Here is a 17,330-nt window from a genome sequence, read left to right on the forward strand (position 1 = left end):
CCCGCCCGTGCGTGGACCCTCTGTGCTCTGCAGGCGTCCGCTCACACCTGCACCCCCACCCGTGTGTGGACCCTCTGTGCTCTGCAGGCGCCCGCTCACACCGGCGCCCCCGCCCGCGCGTGGACCCTGTGCTCTGCAGGCACCCGCTCATACCGGCACCCCCGCCCGCGCGTGGACCCTGTGCTCTGCAGGCGTCCGCTCACACCGGCACCCCCGCCCGCACGTGGACCCTCTGTGCTCTGCAGGCGCCCGCTCACACCTGCACCCCCACCCGTGCGTGGACCCTGTGCTCTGCAGGCATCCGCTCACACCTGCACCCCCGCCTGCGCGTGGACCCTCTGTGCTCTGCAGGCGCCCACTCACACCTGCACCCCTGCCCGTGCGTGGACCCTGTGCTCTGCAGGCGCCTGCTCACACCTGCACCCCCGCCCGTGCGTGGACCCTGTGCTCTGCAGGCGTCTGCTCACACCGGCACCCTGGCCCGCGCGTGGACCCTCTGTGCTCTGCAGGCGCCCGCTCACACCGGCACCCCCGCCCGCGCGTGGACCCTCTGTGCTCTGCAGGCGCTCCATGCGCCCGTCCTCCTCAGCCGTGCTCAGCTCGGGTCTCAGATCCGCTGGCTGCTGAACTGCCCAGTCCCTCCCTCGGCTAAGCGTGGCTGTGCCGACCATCACACCTCGGGGTGTTTACACGCTGGGCCACGTCCAGGTTTTGGCTACTGTGAAGGAAGCTGCTGCGCACACACACGTTCATGTGGTTGCAGGAACAGACGGGGCCACAGAGACCAGCTAGCTATGTTGTAAGACTGCGTCCTTAAAAAGTATCCAGAAACAACTTCAGTCTAAGGGATTCCCCTCTGCCTGCAGGAGTGCCTGGGCCAGGAAGTCCCGAGCAGACGTGGTGAGGTCACAGCCGCTGGAGCGCGCAGGAGGCCTGCAAGACGGAGGGTAGGGAGGGCGTAGGCCGCAGGCCCCCAGTGCCTCTGGGGAAATGGTCTGGTCGTTCTGGGAACGTGCTGCTGTCCACTCAGAGCCCCAAGCGTCTCACCTGGGAGGCAGGACATTCATGCCCACCCTGGCGAAACCTGTTTCTGACCTGTCTCCGCCCAAATCCCAGCTCCCACATGCCTGCTGTCAGCCTCCAGGGACAGAGGCAGTGATGCCGGCGCCGGGTTCAGCAAGGCAGGACCCACATCCCTGTGCAGGTGCCCCTCCCGAGCTTTCTCAGTGCTGAGGGATGGGAGGGGTGTGAAAAGTTCCCTGCAGAGCCCCTGGGACCAGGACCCAGGCCCCGCCTGAGCTGTGCCTCCACAGTGTGTGCAGAGAGTCCTAACATTCAGAGGAAAGATGCTGAAATGTTCCGTGCCTCCCCGCTCCCCAGGAATGACAGAAATGAAAAGAGAAACAGGCACTGACCTAGGGCAGCTTCTGCCCCTGCCATCCGCTGGACAGGCACGTGCCACCCTAGGCCGCTGGGTGTGACCTGGCTGCGTGGTGTGGTGCTGGTGTCCAGCTCCTGAATTGACCTGTGGCCCCCCCACACGTGTGCCCACTGCCCAGAGGCCAGCTCGGACCGGGTCACATTGGACTCGAACCTGGCTGGCCACACATCACAGAATGTTTACCACAACTCCACAAGGCTAATTTGTTCACAGGAATTATTTGCCGGGCGTGGTGGCTCATGCCAGCAATCCCAGCACTTTGGGAGGCCGAGGTGGGCAGATCACGAGAGGCGAGAAGTTCGACACCCGCCAACATGAAACCCTGTCTCTACCAAAAACACAAAAAATTAGCCAGGCGTGGTGGCGCGTGCCTGTAATCCCAGCGACTCTGAGGCAGGACACCCGCCTGAACCTGGGAGGTGGAGGCTGCAGTGAGCCGAGATTGCACCGCTGCACTCCAGCCTCTGACCCAGCGAGACTGTCTCAAAGGAAAAAAAGGAAAAGAAATACGTTACACTTTAAATACAAACTTTTAATTTTAGGCTGGCTTTAGATTGACAGAATTGTTGTAAAACTAGTAAAAGTGCGCATTATCTCCCATGCCCAGTTTTCTCACTGTCAGCGCCTCACGGTGACAAGCAGGACTGACACACGGCTGCTCACTGAGGCCTGCACTGCCTTCCTCCCCGTGCCCGCTGCCCGCTGCCCGCCCACGACCCCTTCCTCAGCGCCGGGTGGCATTTACTCGTCCCGGTTCCTCAGGCTGCCCTAGGCCGGGACGGTTTCTCAGACTGTCCTCGTCACTGAGGACCCGGGCTGTCTGCAGGAGGCCGTGGAACATTCCTTAGCGAGGTGCCGGCCGTGCTCTGCAGGACCGGGCAGCAGCCGCGCCGCGCCATCAGGGCCACGCGATGAATGTGGCCACGCTGGGCTCAGGAGTGTCTGTGGGCGCCCTCTCCGCACTGTGCACCCAGGAAGGAGGGCACGTGTGCAGCGCCCGGCGGGGGCGGGGAGTCGCGCCACCTCCTGGAGCGGGCACCGCCCTCGTTCACTGTCTTCCGCAGGGAGACCGACTCTCCACATTGTCATTCGGTCACTGAAGTGGGTACGGGCCCCTGGATAGTCACCCCGTACCTTAGGCTACATTCTAAGACGACTTCACTGATTTTGCGGCTCTAACTGATGCAGCTTTGGCCACTGGGAGGCTCTTTCACGTGGCCAGTCTCGCTGGGACGTGCTTGGTTGCGGTGGGTTTCGCTTGTGGAGCTCCTGGCACCGCCGCAGGCTCCCGGCTGATCCTCCGCACTTCTTGCCCCGTGCTGGAATCCGCCATTTCTCCTCAGAGCTCCGGCCCCGTGGACCGCAGACGCTCGAAGCCACGACCTGGGCCTGGGTGTGCCCGCTGCGGCGGCAAGCAGGGCTGAAGGCCCACTGGGTTCACAGCGACAGGAGGTGTGCGCACCCGTGAACCACCGCGCGTGCCCTGTCCACCGTCCGCGTCTCCGTCAGGCTACACGTGCAACAGTAACCCACCGTCACGGGGTCGCTCCACCTTCCTCACGGGGTCGCTCCACCTTCCTCACGGGGTCGCTCCACCTTCCTCACGGGGTCACTCCGGCCTCCTCCCTCTGATGACCTAGACCAGGTGTCCCCACACTGTGGCCCCCTGAGGCCATGTATCCGGCCCCCCGCCGCACTTCAGGAAGGGGCACCTCTTTCATTGGTGGTCAGCGAGAGGAGCACAGTATGTGGCGGCCCTCCGACGGTCTGAGGGACGGTGAACTGGCCCCCTGTGTAAAAACTGTGGCGACGCCTGCCCTAGAGCCTCCCCTCCCACAGCGTGATCCACCATCACAGGGTCACTCCACCTCCTCCCGCTGATGACCCAGACCCTCCCCTCCCACAGCGAGATGCTGGCTTTCACAGCCATCACACAATCACAAACAAAACGGCGACAGCTGCCACCCAGCCCCTCTGTGGAGCAACATTTTACCGACTAGAGCAGCGTCTATGCCATTCTTTTTCCCTCTGGCCTTACAGACGCTGCTGATTTCTAAAGTTACTCAGCACCTTCTTCTGAACACCCCACAGGAAGGTCACCAAATGCATCTGCCACAGTTAAGATTCTCGTCAGTCTACCTTCCCTGCTGGGATCCCTGATCTCCTAAATGAATGCTTAAAATCTCCACAAGGTCTACTCTTGTGTTGCCCAGTTCTACAGGTTTGGACAAACGCAGTGTTACCTATCAACCATGACGGTGCCACACAGAGTGGCCTGAGTGCCACACGAATGCTGTCTTCTACCAGAGTGGCCTGAGTGCCACACGAATGACATGTTCTACCACAGAGTGGCCTCCTTGCCACACAAATGCCGTGTTCTACCACAGAGCGGCCTTAGTGCGACACGAATGCCGTGTTCCACCAGAGTGGCCTGAGTGCCACATGAATGCCGTGTTCTACCACAGAGTGTGGCCTGAGTGCCACACAAATGCCGTGTTCTACCATAGAGTGGCCTGAGTGCCACATGAATGCTGTGTTCTACCAGAGTGGCTTCACTGCCACACGAATGCTGTGTTCTACCACAGAGTGGCTTCACTGCCACACGAATGCCGTGTTCTACCAGAGTGGCCTGAGTGCCACACGAATGCCGTGTTCTACCACAGAGTGGCCTGAGTGCCACACGAATGCCGTGTTCTACCACAGAGTGGCCTGAGTGCCACACGAATGCCGTGTTCTACCACAGAGTGGCCTGAGTGCCACACGAATGCCGTGTTCTACCAGAGTGGCCTGAGTGCCACATGAATGCTGTGTTCTACCACAGAGTGGCCTCACTGCCACACGAATGCCGTGTTCTACCACAGAGTGGCCTGAGTGCCACACGAATGCCGTGTTCTACCACAGAGTGGCCTCAGTGCCACATAAATGCTGGAGGAGGTGGAGTGACCCCACAGGGGTCACTTCTCTTCCCCTGGAAACAACTGATCTTTCCACTATGACATCATTTCGCTTCTTCCAGGGTCATCGAGCTGAAACCACAGTGCGTGGTCTTCTCAACTGGCTTCTTTCACGTAGGAACATGTATGTAAGGTCCCTCCCTGTGGTCATGGCTTGATGCTCACTCATCGTTACTATCTTTTAGAGAAAGGGTCTCATTCTGTTGCCCAGGCTGGAGTGCAGTGGCTCAGTCACAGCTCACTGCAGCCTCAGCCTTCTGGCTTATGAGATCCAGCTGAGCCTGCTGACAGGTGGCGACGTGCGTGCGTGCGTGCGTGCGTGCGTGCGTGCTGGGACACCGGCTAGGTTTTCCTTTGGCAGAGCTGGGGCCTCTTTTTCATTATGATTATTGTTATCATTGACTTTTTTTTTTTTTGAGATGGCGTTTCACTGTTATTGCCCAGGCTGGAGTGCAATGGCGTGATCTCAAGAGCTGAGGTCTCACTATGTTGCCCAGGCTGCTCTTGAACTCCTGGGCTCAAGTGATCCTCCTGCCTTAGCCTCCCAAACTGCTGGGATTATAAGCATGAGCCGCCATGCCCGGCCTGCGTGTGGTCATGAGGAAAAGTACTTAGGAGCAGGACTGCCAGGCTGCCCGGTAAGAGCGCGTTTACATTCACTTCCGAGAGTCTGCCAAACTGCCTTCCAAAGTGGCTTCGGCATTCTGTATTCCCACCAGCAACGGGTGAGAGTTCCTGGTGCTTCCGATTCTTGCAAGTGTTTGGTACTGTGAGTTTGTAAGATTTTAGCCACTCCAACAGGTATGCAGTGGCGCCCTCCCGTTTCCAGTTCCTGAAGGACGAAGGATGCCGGGCACCCTCCCACCGCGATCTGCCGTCTGAACATCTTCTCTGGCGAGCATCTGCTTAGACCTTTCACCCGGGGTTTGTTTTTGTTTTGAGATGGAGTTTTGCTCTTGTCGCCCAGGCTGGAGTGCAGTGGCACGACCTCGGCTCACTGCAACCTCCGCCTCCTGGGTTCAAGTGATTCTCCTGCCTCAGCCTTCCGAGTAGCTGTTGCCCAGGTTTGTTTCTGAGAGAGAGGGTCTTGCTCTGTCGCCCAGGCTGGAGTGCAGTGGCGTGATCTCGGCCTCCCGGGTTCAAGCGATTCTCCTACCTCAGCCTCTTGAGTAGCTGGGATTACAGGCACTCACCACCACATGAGGCTAATTTTGTATTTTTGGTAGAGACGGGGTTTCTCCATGTTGGCCAGGACGGTCTTGTTCTCTTGATCTTGGGTGATCCGCCCGCCTCCCAAAGTGCTGGGATGACAGGCGTGAGCCGCTGTGCCCAGCCAGGTATTTTCTATGTAAGAAATCCACCTTTGAGGACATCAAATAACTCTTGTATTAAAAATAAGCCAGCCCCCGCAGTCTCCTGGACAGCGAGCGTGCTGCAGGGAGCCGGTGCCGGAGTCAGGGTGGTGCTCCCGTCAGGCTCCTGGTGCCTGCAGTGCGGGTCTGGGCCGTGAAAATGGACTCAGGACAGGGGCACCATGGCAATGTCACTGGAAGGAGCTGCAGAGCCACGGTCAGTGCCAGGGTGACCCAGGGCAGCTGGGCCTTCCAGGAAGGAGCCAGCAGCAGAGAAGGAGTGGCTTCTTTTGTGCCCTCAAAGTGGGTGAGGGGCCAGAGAACATGAGCTGGGAGCACGTCCAGTGTCCCCAAAACAGAATCTCAGAGGACAGCGCCAGGGCCCCGTGAATTCCCGTCTCCTGCCCCTCTCGATGAACACACACAGGGGCTCCCTGCTGGAGAGGACAGGGTGGCAGAACCCGGCCTCTCACGTCGGGGGCCCCTCAGGGGGAGCCAGCGCTGGGTGAAGTGGGGGACGTGTCCATCGCTGCTGCCCCCTCAGGGGTCTAGGCTCCTGGCCCCTCTGGGTCTGCGTCGTCACCCAGTACTTCCCACAGCACCCAGGCCTGGGAGGGCAGGGACTGGCTTGGGGCGGTGTGGCTTCCTGACACGCCCGGTGGAGCCTGGTGAATGCTCTCGCAGAGCACTGCCAAGACGCCCTCTGCACTCCTGCTCTTCCTGGGCAATTCTCGCCATATGGGGGCACTCGAGGGGAGACCCAGTGTCGCTTCCTCATGCACCTGCCCTGCTGTGCCTGGCAGATGCCACAGACCCTACTGGCCAGGTGGTGACGGATGAATTCGAGAAAGACCAAGTCCTACTTGAAAGCTCCCTCTAGACAACACGGAGCTCCTGCCAGCAGCCTCGCTGCCCCAGAGCCAGAGGTGCAGCGTCCCCATGTGGTCCCTCCACAGGGCCCAGGCACGGCACATGCTTCCTCATCTACTTCTGGACCCTAATTACCCAGTGCACACCGGGCCTGCAGGTTCTGCACGTGGCCCCAGCAGGGACTGACGACTTAGGAGAGGGAGAAGGAGCGAGCCGTGCCTGGAGGATGGGAGACACGGGCCGGGCCAGGCCTGAGAGCAAGCTGCCACCTCAGGCTCAGAAAAGAGAGGAAGGCCCAGCAGAGCTGACTGGGAGAGGGATGTCAGTGAGGCGGCAACGGGCCCACAGGGCGCACAGCAGGAGCAGGGGGAGACCCGGACAGGAGAGGCCACCGTGTCTCACAGGGGAGGACAGAGGGTGAGCTGGCTGCAGAGCCCTGGGACCAGGCACCCAACAGCAGTTTGTAACCAGAAATGCCGGCTGCCCCCAGGGAGATGGCTCGGTGATGCCTGCGGTGGGTGACTCTAAAGCATCCCAGTCCCTACAGACAGGGCGCTGGATGTGCTCGTGTTGTGGAGCCCACAGGGCTGGTGGCAAGTCAATGAGCAGACAGGGCCCCCGAGGCCGTGCACACGTGATGACGTTCACACCGCGCCTACCCCTCGCCCGTCCGACACTTACGAAGACACAGAGACCGTTGCTTTACAAGAGTAAGAGCTGGCCCAAGAGTGCAGGGACAGCAGACACCCCACGAGCCCAAAGGCTCCTGCCAACCGGAGCCGCCGTGTGGCCCGGGCACCAACAGGCCTCTAGTGCCTCCCTCCACCTCTGCCCTCCCTGGTGCTGCTCTCTGGACCCTGCTGTGGCCTCCTCCCGCCATCCGCCCGGAGCGAATGGGGCCCAGACCCTGAAGGTGTCCACGGCCTTGCTGCGCAGGAGGCAGCCCTGGGCAGACATGCCAAGGTGTGTGGATTGGGAGAGGAGAATGAGGCGCAGAAAACTCAAGACAAATTCCCAGGCTCTAAAACCAGCTTCTCTTCCACACACACACTTCTGAGACTGGCGCCGGAACCTGTGGAACTCCGGCAAAGCACACACCCAGTGTCTAGCCTGCTGTGGAGATCACGCCGAGAAGACGCATTTGCTCGCTTCCTTAACGCAGAAGCGGGGTCACAGGCCGCCGACCCCCATCCGTGCAAGAGCCACGCCGGCTGGAGGAACCCGCACCAGCCACCACGGGAACCTGACACCGGGAGACGCCCGAACTCGAGGGCTCAGCCCTGCAGGCTGCCGCAGAACGTTCCAGCCTCTCAACACGCAACACTCGGGAAACAGGCACAGGCTGCCGGGCACGTGGAGACGGCACAGACTCCCGCTCCCGGGGACAGGCGAGGGGGGCTGACCAGTCCACAGCAGGAACGTCACACAGCACCCAGGGTGGCCCCAGGAGTCCGCGCATCAGACACACTCAAGGGCGGGTGGCGGCCCACGCGGCAAGGACACCACAACCCCACCCGGGGCACAGGGCGGCTTTGGGAAGCAGGGCGGGAGGGCCGGTTACCTCTTGGTGTTGTAGGCCGTGTCCTGAGGCGTTTCTTCCAGCAGCGTCACGTAGCCAAGTGCACAGGTGAGGATGAAGAGCACGGTCAAGGTGTGGGCTCGCCTGAAATCCAGAAAGCGTGGCGTCAGAGCACGGCGAGCACTGCTCAACACGCACGGGACAGGCCCCGATCCGCTCCGCACCGCGGAGAGAGCTTCAGCTCCACTCTCCAACCCCCAACGAGCACGTGGCTGCGGGTGCCAGCGGGGCAATTCCAACATGACCCTGCGTCTGCGGGCCAGTGAGGGCTGAGGCCGGCCCCAGGATGCTGGACACGTAGAGCCTCGTGCTCCCGGGGAGCTGAAGGCTGCTGCTCAGGGGCCAGGAGGGCACTGGCATCCAGGGCGAGTGTCTGCTGTTAAAGAGTTACCGGAGGCGTAAACATGGTACTTTTCACTGTGCAAGACGACCAGCCTTCCGGGTCAAGAAATCACATCTGAGAAATTCAGGACAGCACCCCAAGAAACCAAGGGCTGAGAAGGGGCCCGCGCGGAGGCCTGCGGATGACCACGCCCAGCTGCGGGAGGCGCCCGCCATCTCTGCTCATCCTCTGGCCTGGCTGTCAGAGCCCAGATGTGGGAGTGGGAGGCAGGGTGCTCTCTCTGCAATCTTGTCCCGTCCCATCGCTGGTGGAAAATGCCTCACTCGGAAACAGTCCACAACAGGCCCAGGACCAGAACCACGGCGCCACCAGACCTAGAGCACTGCCGGCGCCAGACCCTCGCCCGAGAGCCCTCTGCACAACCACCTGCAAATGCAGCCAGAGACCAAGTTCCTACACCCGCTGCGTCTGTCCTCGGAGGGAGGATGTACCCCCTGTGCCTCAGTTTCCCCATCTGTAACCCGGTTCCTACACCCACCGAGTGTGTCCTGGGAGAGAGGATGTACCCCTCGTACCTCAGTTTCCCCATCTGTAACCCAGTTCCTACACCCACTGAGTGTTCCTTCAGAGAGGACGTACCTCTTGTGTCTCAGTTTCCCCATCTGTAACCTGGTTCCTACACTCACCGAGTCTGTCCTCGAAGAGGATGTATCCCTCATGCCTCGGTTTCCTCATCTCTAAATGGGGGAGCTTCTGACCTCCAAGGACATTGTAAAAATTAAGTGAATGACGCATGTAAAGCACCTTACCCAGGACTTGCCTCCATGAAACATAAACTGTTTGTGCCCTAAGGAAATGAAAAGGCAGCCGGGCGCGGTGGCTCACGTCTGTAATCCCAGCACTTTGGGAGGCTGAGGTGGGCGGATCACCTGAGGTCAGGAGTTCGAGACCAGCCTGACCAATACGGTGAAACCCCGTCTTTATTAAAAAAAAAAAAAAAAAGAAAGAAAAAGAAAAGGCAAGTCACAAGCTGGGAGAAAGTATTCACAGTCACGCACTGGACAAAGCTTCGTAGGCCGCGCCGTCTGCAGTCCCACTGCCTATGCCCAGGCATTCAGGGCCAGACTGGGTGACACAGTGAGACTCTGTCTCTACAGGAAATTAGCTGGCGTGGTGGCACACGCCTGTACTCCCAGCTGCTCAGGAGGCTGAGGCGGGAGGTTCAGTTGAGCCCAGGTCACGGCTGAGTGAGCTAGGATGACCGTGCCACTGCACTCCCACCTGGGGACACAGCAAGATCTGTCTCAAAAAAAAAGACTTTGTATCCAGAATATATATATACACATAACTCTTACAGCTCAGTAAACAATTTAATGAAAAAAAGGGGCAAAAAATTGAACAGGCACCTCACAAATCAAATATGCAAATGAGCAATAAGCACATGAACAGCTGGAGTGCGTCACACGTGAACAGAGAGTCACCGTGAAAGCAAATCAAAGCCACGACACGACATCAGACAGCCGCCACAATGGCTGAAGTTAACAGCGTCACAACGCCAAGTGCTGGTGAGGCCTGGGGTAAAGAAGGCGCTCACACGCAGTGGGTGGGGCGGTGAAGTGGGGCAGGAAAGTTAACCCACGTCCACCACGCGGCCCAGCCAGACACTCCCAAACATTTACTTGAGAGAAATGAAAACACAGGTCCACTCAAAGACTTCCATGCAGATGTTTCGTTTCTAATAACCTAAAACCAGAAACAGACCAAAACTCTATCAGTGGGCGAAACGCTGCGTCCCCCGCACTGCTCAGCACTCAGAGTGACGCGCTGCTGGCAGGGACCTCGGTGTGGGTGGAGCTCAAGGACACGCCGCTTGGGAGCCCAGGCAGCGGGGCAACTCTGGGGCAGGAGCTCAAGACCCGCCGGGGCAACACTGTGAGATCCCGTCTCAAGAGAAAGAAAAAGAAAAGATGCCACGGAAGCCAGGCACAGAAGACACCTCCGGTCTGTCACCCACGCACGACTCGAGGAGATGAGCTGGCACCCATGCAGTGTGGACGGGAGGGTGATGGAACGTTCCGGGGCTGAGCGCGGCCATGGCGATGCATGGACGTGTCACCCGAAGACGGTGCTGCCACTGAACGCACCCACGCCTGGACTTGGGTGGTTCCATGAAGAGCCAGGGTGGGGGCTCCAGGCTGGACCGTGGCCAGAGCCCACCTGTGTCTGGAATGCTGCCCCTTTGATCGTTTTTAGTCCGAATTATGCGTGCGCATTTATTCCACATTAATTTTAATCCACGTTAATTTAAACAGCAGGTTGGCAAGTGGACACAAATGATTCCCTGAGGATTTGGACTGGAATGGAACTGAATTTATAAAGTAGCGTGAGGAGACCTGACAGGTAGCTAACACTTAAGATTTCCCATTCGTGAGACACGGAATATTCTCCATTCAGTCAGGAATTGTCTTACGCCCTTTCAGTTTTACTTTCCTTATAAAAACACCCAGTTATGCTAAGCAGACTGGCCCCAAGTGAAGAAAACAGAGAAGTGAACTCTTCTGTTTTGAGACAAGGTCTGGCTCTGTTACCTAGGCTTGAGTATGGTGGTGTGACCTTGGCTCACTGCAACCTCCCATCCTGGGCTCAAGCCATCCTCCCAGCTCAGCCTCCTGAGCACCTGGGACCACAGGCACATGCCACCACACCCAGCTAATTACATATATATAAATCCATCCCTCCACCTCCCAGCTTCAAGCAATTCTCCTGTCTCAACTTCCTAAGTAGCTGAGATTACAGGAATGCACCACCATGCCCAGCTAAATTTGTATTTTTAGTGGAGATGAAGTTTCACCACATTGGCCACGCTGGAATTTTTTTGTATTTTTGTAGAGATGGGGTCTCGCCATGTTGTTCAGGCTGGACTCGAACTCATGAACTCAAATGATCTGCCCACCTTGGCCCCCCAAGGTGCTGGGATTGCAGGCATAAAAGTGAATTCTTCTGCCACATTTCACAATATTAGGCATTTAAGATAACCAGAGGTAAGTAAGAGTCTCATTTTAGTTATCAACCAACTTTTTCTTTAAATCCATTCTCATTTGAGTCCTAAGCCATGAGGTAACTGCAAGGAATCTCAGCCTTCCAGATGAGCTCCGCACGGAGGAGCCCTTCGGTACCTGAGACCTGGCCACAACCCAGCAGAGAAACTGCTTCAGAAGGTCCGCTTGGACACCATTCCTAATGGTGCCTGGATTTGGCTACCCAGAAACTCACTCTGCTGAACACAACACTCACAGAACATGTCTTCCCGGACACACCCCTGTGGGGAAACGGGCTGGAGCCCAGCTGGGGCCCAGGAGTGCCCTGTGCGCCTGCCCGCCCCTCCATGAGGCCCACCCTTTCCTCCATACAGGGGACGTTAGGTCTCCGTGGAGAGTAAGACGGCCCTGGTTAGGATGAGAAGAGTCAAGAGTGTGTGGGGGCAGGTGCATTGGCTGCAACTGTAGTTCCAGGGCTCTGGGAGGCTGAGGCAGGAGGATCACTTGAGCCCAGGAGTTGGAGACCAGCTTGGGCAACATAGTGAGACCCTGTTTCAACCAAAAAAAAAAAAAAAAGTTAACTGGGCATAGTGGCGTGCGTGTGGTCCCAGCTACTTGGGAGGAGGGAGGGCGAGGTGAGAGGACTGCTTCAGCCCAGGAGTCGGGGGCTGCAGTCAGCTGAGATCGCACCCCTGCACTCCAGCCTGGGTGAGAGCGAGATCCTGTCGACAGAAAAGAAAAGAAATAAAACAAAAGGAGAAAAAGAAGAAACAAACCAAAACAAAAAGCAGTGCTCAGGTCACAAAGCCAACGATGTGAGGATGACGAGGAGCGTGGCGCCCGCAGGCTGTACGCGCCCAGGGCCAGGGCAGCTTCGTGGGGTGTCGTGGAACCCGCAGGCTGTGCGCCCAGGGCTAGGGCAGCTTCGTGGGGTGTCGTGGAACCCGCAGGCTGTGCGCCCAGGGCTAGGGCAGCTTCGTGGGGTGTCGTGGAACCCGCAGGCTGTGCGCCCAGGGCCAGGGCAGCTTCTCGGGGGGTGTGTGGTGCCCGCAGGCAAGTCAGGGCGGGTAAGTGACACTGTGAAGGTCACGCAGCAAGTGGGGAGCCATTCCCTGAGCCCCGCCCCAGCCAAACCCAGGACAAGGCACAGCCTGCCTTCCTGGGCCCTCCTTCCAGCGGAGCGAGACCTACACGTTACAGGGAGAAACAAGAGGGATGGGATTGCAGGGTGGGGAGGGCCTCATACAGGGACGCTCCGGCAGACCAGAGATGAGGGGTAGGACACGCATGCAAAGGCCTCACGACAGGGCAGCCTCAGGGCCAGTGTGGCAGGAGGAAGGGCCCCCCTTGGGTCAGACGTGGCTGTGGCTGAGCATGAGCAGCAGGACAGCAAGCGGAGCCAGGCTGTGACCCCACGGCACCTTGAGCCACGGCTGTGACGCCACGGCTGTGACCCCACAGCACCTTGAGCCACGGCAGCTGTGGTGAGGACGTGAACCTGCAAGCCTGAGGAGCTGGGAGTGCTTGGGTTGAGATCTATCCAGAGGAATGACCAGCAGGGTCAGCCTCCACCTCCCAGGCTCAAGCAATCCTCCCACCTCAGCCTCCCTAGGAGCTGGGGCCAGACGCGCGCCACTACACCCAACTAATTTTTAACGATTTTATTTTGGTACAGACAGGGTCTTGCTATGTTGTGCAGGCTGACTGAAAACTCCTGGGTTCAAGCTATCCTCCCATCGCAGCCTCCCAAAGTGCTAGGATTACAGATGTCAAGAATCCCACCTGGCGAAACCACCATTTCTGTTGCAAAGCCAGGTCCCAGTAACGCCACGTCAGGAGGGCTTGCGGCCTGGGAGGCATCACCAGAGACCACAACGAAGAGGGAGCAGAGGAGCAGGCACCCTTGGGCTCAGGCTCCCAGGACCTCGCCAAAGGGTGCACGTCTGAAGTGACCTCGGAGGACAGAAGCGCTGGAAGCCAGGACCAGCCTCCCCCTGGGGCTTCCTGTCGAGGCCCACCCTGCAGGAGGAACAAGGGTCAAGGGGCTCCAGACACCCAGAACCACTCTAAGGGTCCACAGCACAGCACAGACAGGTGCGGCGTGATGGAGCGGGACTCCGCCTGGCTGCAACGCGGTGCTGGGACGAGAGCCTGCCGTGAGGGGGGCCTCAGGCGGGGAAGCTAACGGGACCTCCACAGGACCCTGCCTTGGGGCTGCACGGCCGTCCCACGTGAGGGCTTCTCACTCTGGATGTGCACAGTGTCTGTAAGAGACAGGGGTGAAGAACTCCTAAGGGAGGCGAGCCGTGCAGAAGACAACGGCCAGCAGCCTGCTTGGGTGCGGCATGGGAGAGCCAGCAGCCAGGTCCACGTGAGGACCCCCACCCCTGTTCTGCAAGAGGCCCGCAGGAACAAGTGGGCCCGGGAAGACGGTGGGACAACCAGGCCTCAGAGACACCCTGAGAGACAGGACCACACTCCAACATGAGTTCCACAGCACACAGAGACAGGACCACACTCCAACACACGATCCACAGGACACAGAGACAGGACCACACTCCAACACACAATCCACAGCACACAGAGACAGGACCACACTCCAACACAAAATCCACAGCACACAGAGACAGGACCACACTCCAACACACGAGTCACAGCACAGAGACAGGATCACACTCCAACACACAATCCACAGAACACAGAGACAGGACCACACTCCAACACACGATCCACAGGACACAGAGACAGGACCACACTCCAACACACGAGCCACAGCACAGAGACAGGATCACACTCCAACACACAATCCACAGGACACAGAGACAGGACCACACTCCAACACACGATCCACAGGACACAGAGACAGGACCACACTCCAACACACGAGCCACAGCACAGAGACAGGATCACACTCAAACGCAACTTCCACGGCACACAGAGACAGGACCACACTCCAACACATAATCCACAGAACACAGAGACAGGACCACACTCCAACACACAATCCACAGGACACAGAGACAGGACCACACTCTAACACACGAGCCACAGGACACAGAGACAGGACCACACTCCAACACACGAGCCACAGCACAGAGACAGGACCACACTCCAACACACGAGCCACAGGACACAGAGACAGGACCACACTCCAACACACGAGCCACAGCACAGAGACAGGACCACACTCCAACACACGAGCCACAGCACAGAGACAGGATCACACTCAAACACAACTTCCACGGCACACAGAGACAGGACCACACTCCAACACACAATCCACAGAACACAGAGACAGGACCACACTCCAACACACAATCCACAGAACACAGAGACAGGACCACACTCCAACACACAATCCGCAGAACACAGAGACAGGACCACACTCCAACACACGAGCCACAGCACACAGAGACAGGACCACACTCCAACACACGATCCACAGGACACAGAGACAGGACCACACTCCAATACACAATCCACAGCACAGAGACAGGATCGCACTCCAACACACGAGCCACAGCACAGAGACAGGATCGCACTCCAACACACGATCCACAGGACAGAGACAGGACCACACTCCAACACACGATCCACAGGACACAGAGACAGGACCACACTCCAATACACAATCCACAGCACAGAGACAGGACCACACTCCAACACACGAGCCACAGCACAGAGACAGGATCGCACTCCAACACACAATCCACAGCACAGAGACAGGATCACACTCAAACGCAACTTCCACGGCACACAGAGACAGGATCACACTCCAACACACGAGCCACAGCACAGAGAGACAGGACCACACTCCAACACACGATCCACAGAACACAGAGACAGGACCACACTCCAACATGAGTTCCACAGCACACAGAGACAGGACCACACTCCAACACACAATCCACAGAACACAGAGACAGGAACACACTCCAACACACGAGCCACAGCACAGAGACAGGATCGCACTCCAACACACAATCCACAGAACACAGAGACAGGATCGCACTCCAACACACGAGCCACAGCACAGAGACAGGACCACACTCCAACACACGAGCCACAGCACAGAGACAGGATCGCACTCCAACACACGATCCACAGGACACAGAGACAGGACCACACTCCAACACACGAGCCACAGCACAGAGACAGGACCACACTCCAACACACGAGCCACAGCACAGAGACAGGATCACACTCAAACACAACTTCCACGGCACACAGAGACAGGACCACACTCCAACACACGAGCCACAGCACACAGAGACAGGACCACACTCCAACACACGATCCACAGGACACAGAGACAGGACCACACTCCAACACACGTTCCACAGGACACAGAGACAGAATCGCAGTCCAACATGAGTTCTACAGCACACAGAGACAGGACCACACTCCAACACACGAGCCACAGGACACAGAGACAGGACCACACTCCAACACACGTTCCACAGGACACAGAGACAGGATCGCACTCCAACATGAGTTCTACAGCACACAGAGACAGGACCACACTCCAACACACAATCCACAGCACAGAGACAGGATCACACTCCAACACACGTTCCACAGGACACAGAGACAGGATCACACTCCAACACACGTTCCACAGGACACAGAGACAGGACCACACTCCAACATGAGTTCTACAGCACACAGAGACACGACCACACTCCAACACACAATCCACAGCACAGAGACAGGATGACACTCAAACGCAACTTCCACGGCACACAGAGACAGGATCACACTCCAACACACGTTCCACAGGACACAGAGACAGGATCACACTCCAACACACGATCCACAGGACACAGAGACAGGATCACACTCCAACACACGTTCCACAGGACACAGAGACAGGATCACACTCCAACAAACGTTCCACAGGACACAGAGACAGGACCACACTCCAACACACGTTCCACAGGACACAGAGACAGGATCGCACTCCAACACACGAGCCACAGCACAGAGACAGGATGACACTCCAACACACGTTCCACAGGACACAGAGACAGGACCACACTCCAACACACTATCCACAGGACACAGAGACAGGACCACACTCCAATACACAATCCACAGCACAGAGACAGGATCACACTCCAACACACGTTCCACAGGACACAGAGACAGGACCACACTCCAACAAACGTTCCACAGGACACAGAGACAGGACCACACTCCAACACACGTTCCACAGGACACAGAGACAGGATCGCACTCCAACACACGAGCCACAGCACAGAGACAGGATGACACTCCAACACACGTTCCACAGGACACAGAGACAGGACCACACTCCAACACACTATCCACAGGACACAGAGACAGGACCACACTCCAATACACAATCCACAGCACAGAGACAGGATCACACTCCAACACACGTTCCACAGGACACAGAGACAGGACCACACTCCAACACACGTTCCACAGGACACAGAGACAGGATCACACTCCAACACATGTTCCACAGGACACAGAGACAGGATCACACTCCAACAAACGTTCCACAGGACACAGAGACAGGACCACACTCCAACACACGTTCCACAGGACACAGAGACAGGATCGCACTCCAACACACGAGCCACAGGACACAGAGACAGGACCACACTCCAACACACTATCCACAGGACACAGAGACAGGACCACACTCCAATACACAATCCACAGCACAGAGACAGGATCACACTCCAACACACGTTCCACAGGACACAGAGACAGGACCACACTCC

At 58.0% G+C, this 17,330-nt stretch overlaps 1 protein-coding gene across 1 annotated transcript in view; it reads right to left on the reverse strand.

The window, feature by feature from the left end:
• PTDSS2 (phosphatidylserine synthase 2) overlaps positions 1–17,330 on the reverse strand; it is a 47,385-nt gene that overhangs the window by 23,694 nt on the left and 6,361 nt on the right. The window contains exon 2 of the mRNA XM_039471014.1: positions 8,179–8,280. Coding sequence (XP_039326948.1) covers positions 8,179–8,280 — 102 coding nt within the window. The remainder of the gene's footprint in view (positions 1–8,178; positions 8,281–17,330) is intronic.

Source organism: Saimiri boliviensis, chromosome 6 (assembly GCF_048565385.1).
Source record: "Saimiri boliviensis isolate mSaiBol1 chromosome 6, mSaiBol1.pri, whole genome shotgun sequence".
NCBI classification, from domain to species: Eukaryota; Metazoa; Chordata; class Mammalia; order Primates; family Cebidae; genus Saimiri; species Saimiri boliviensis.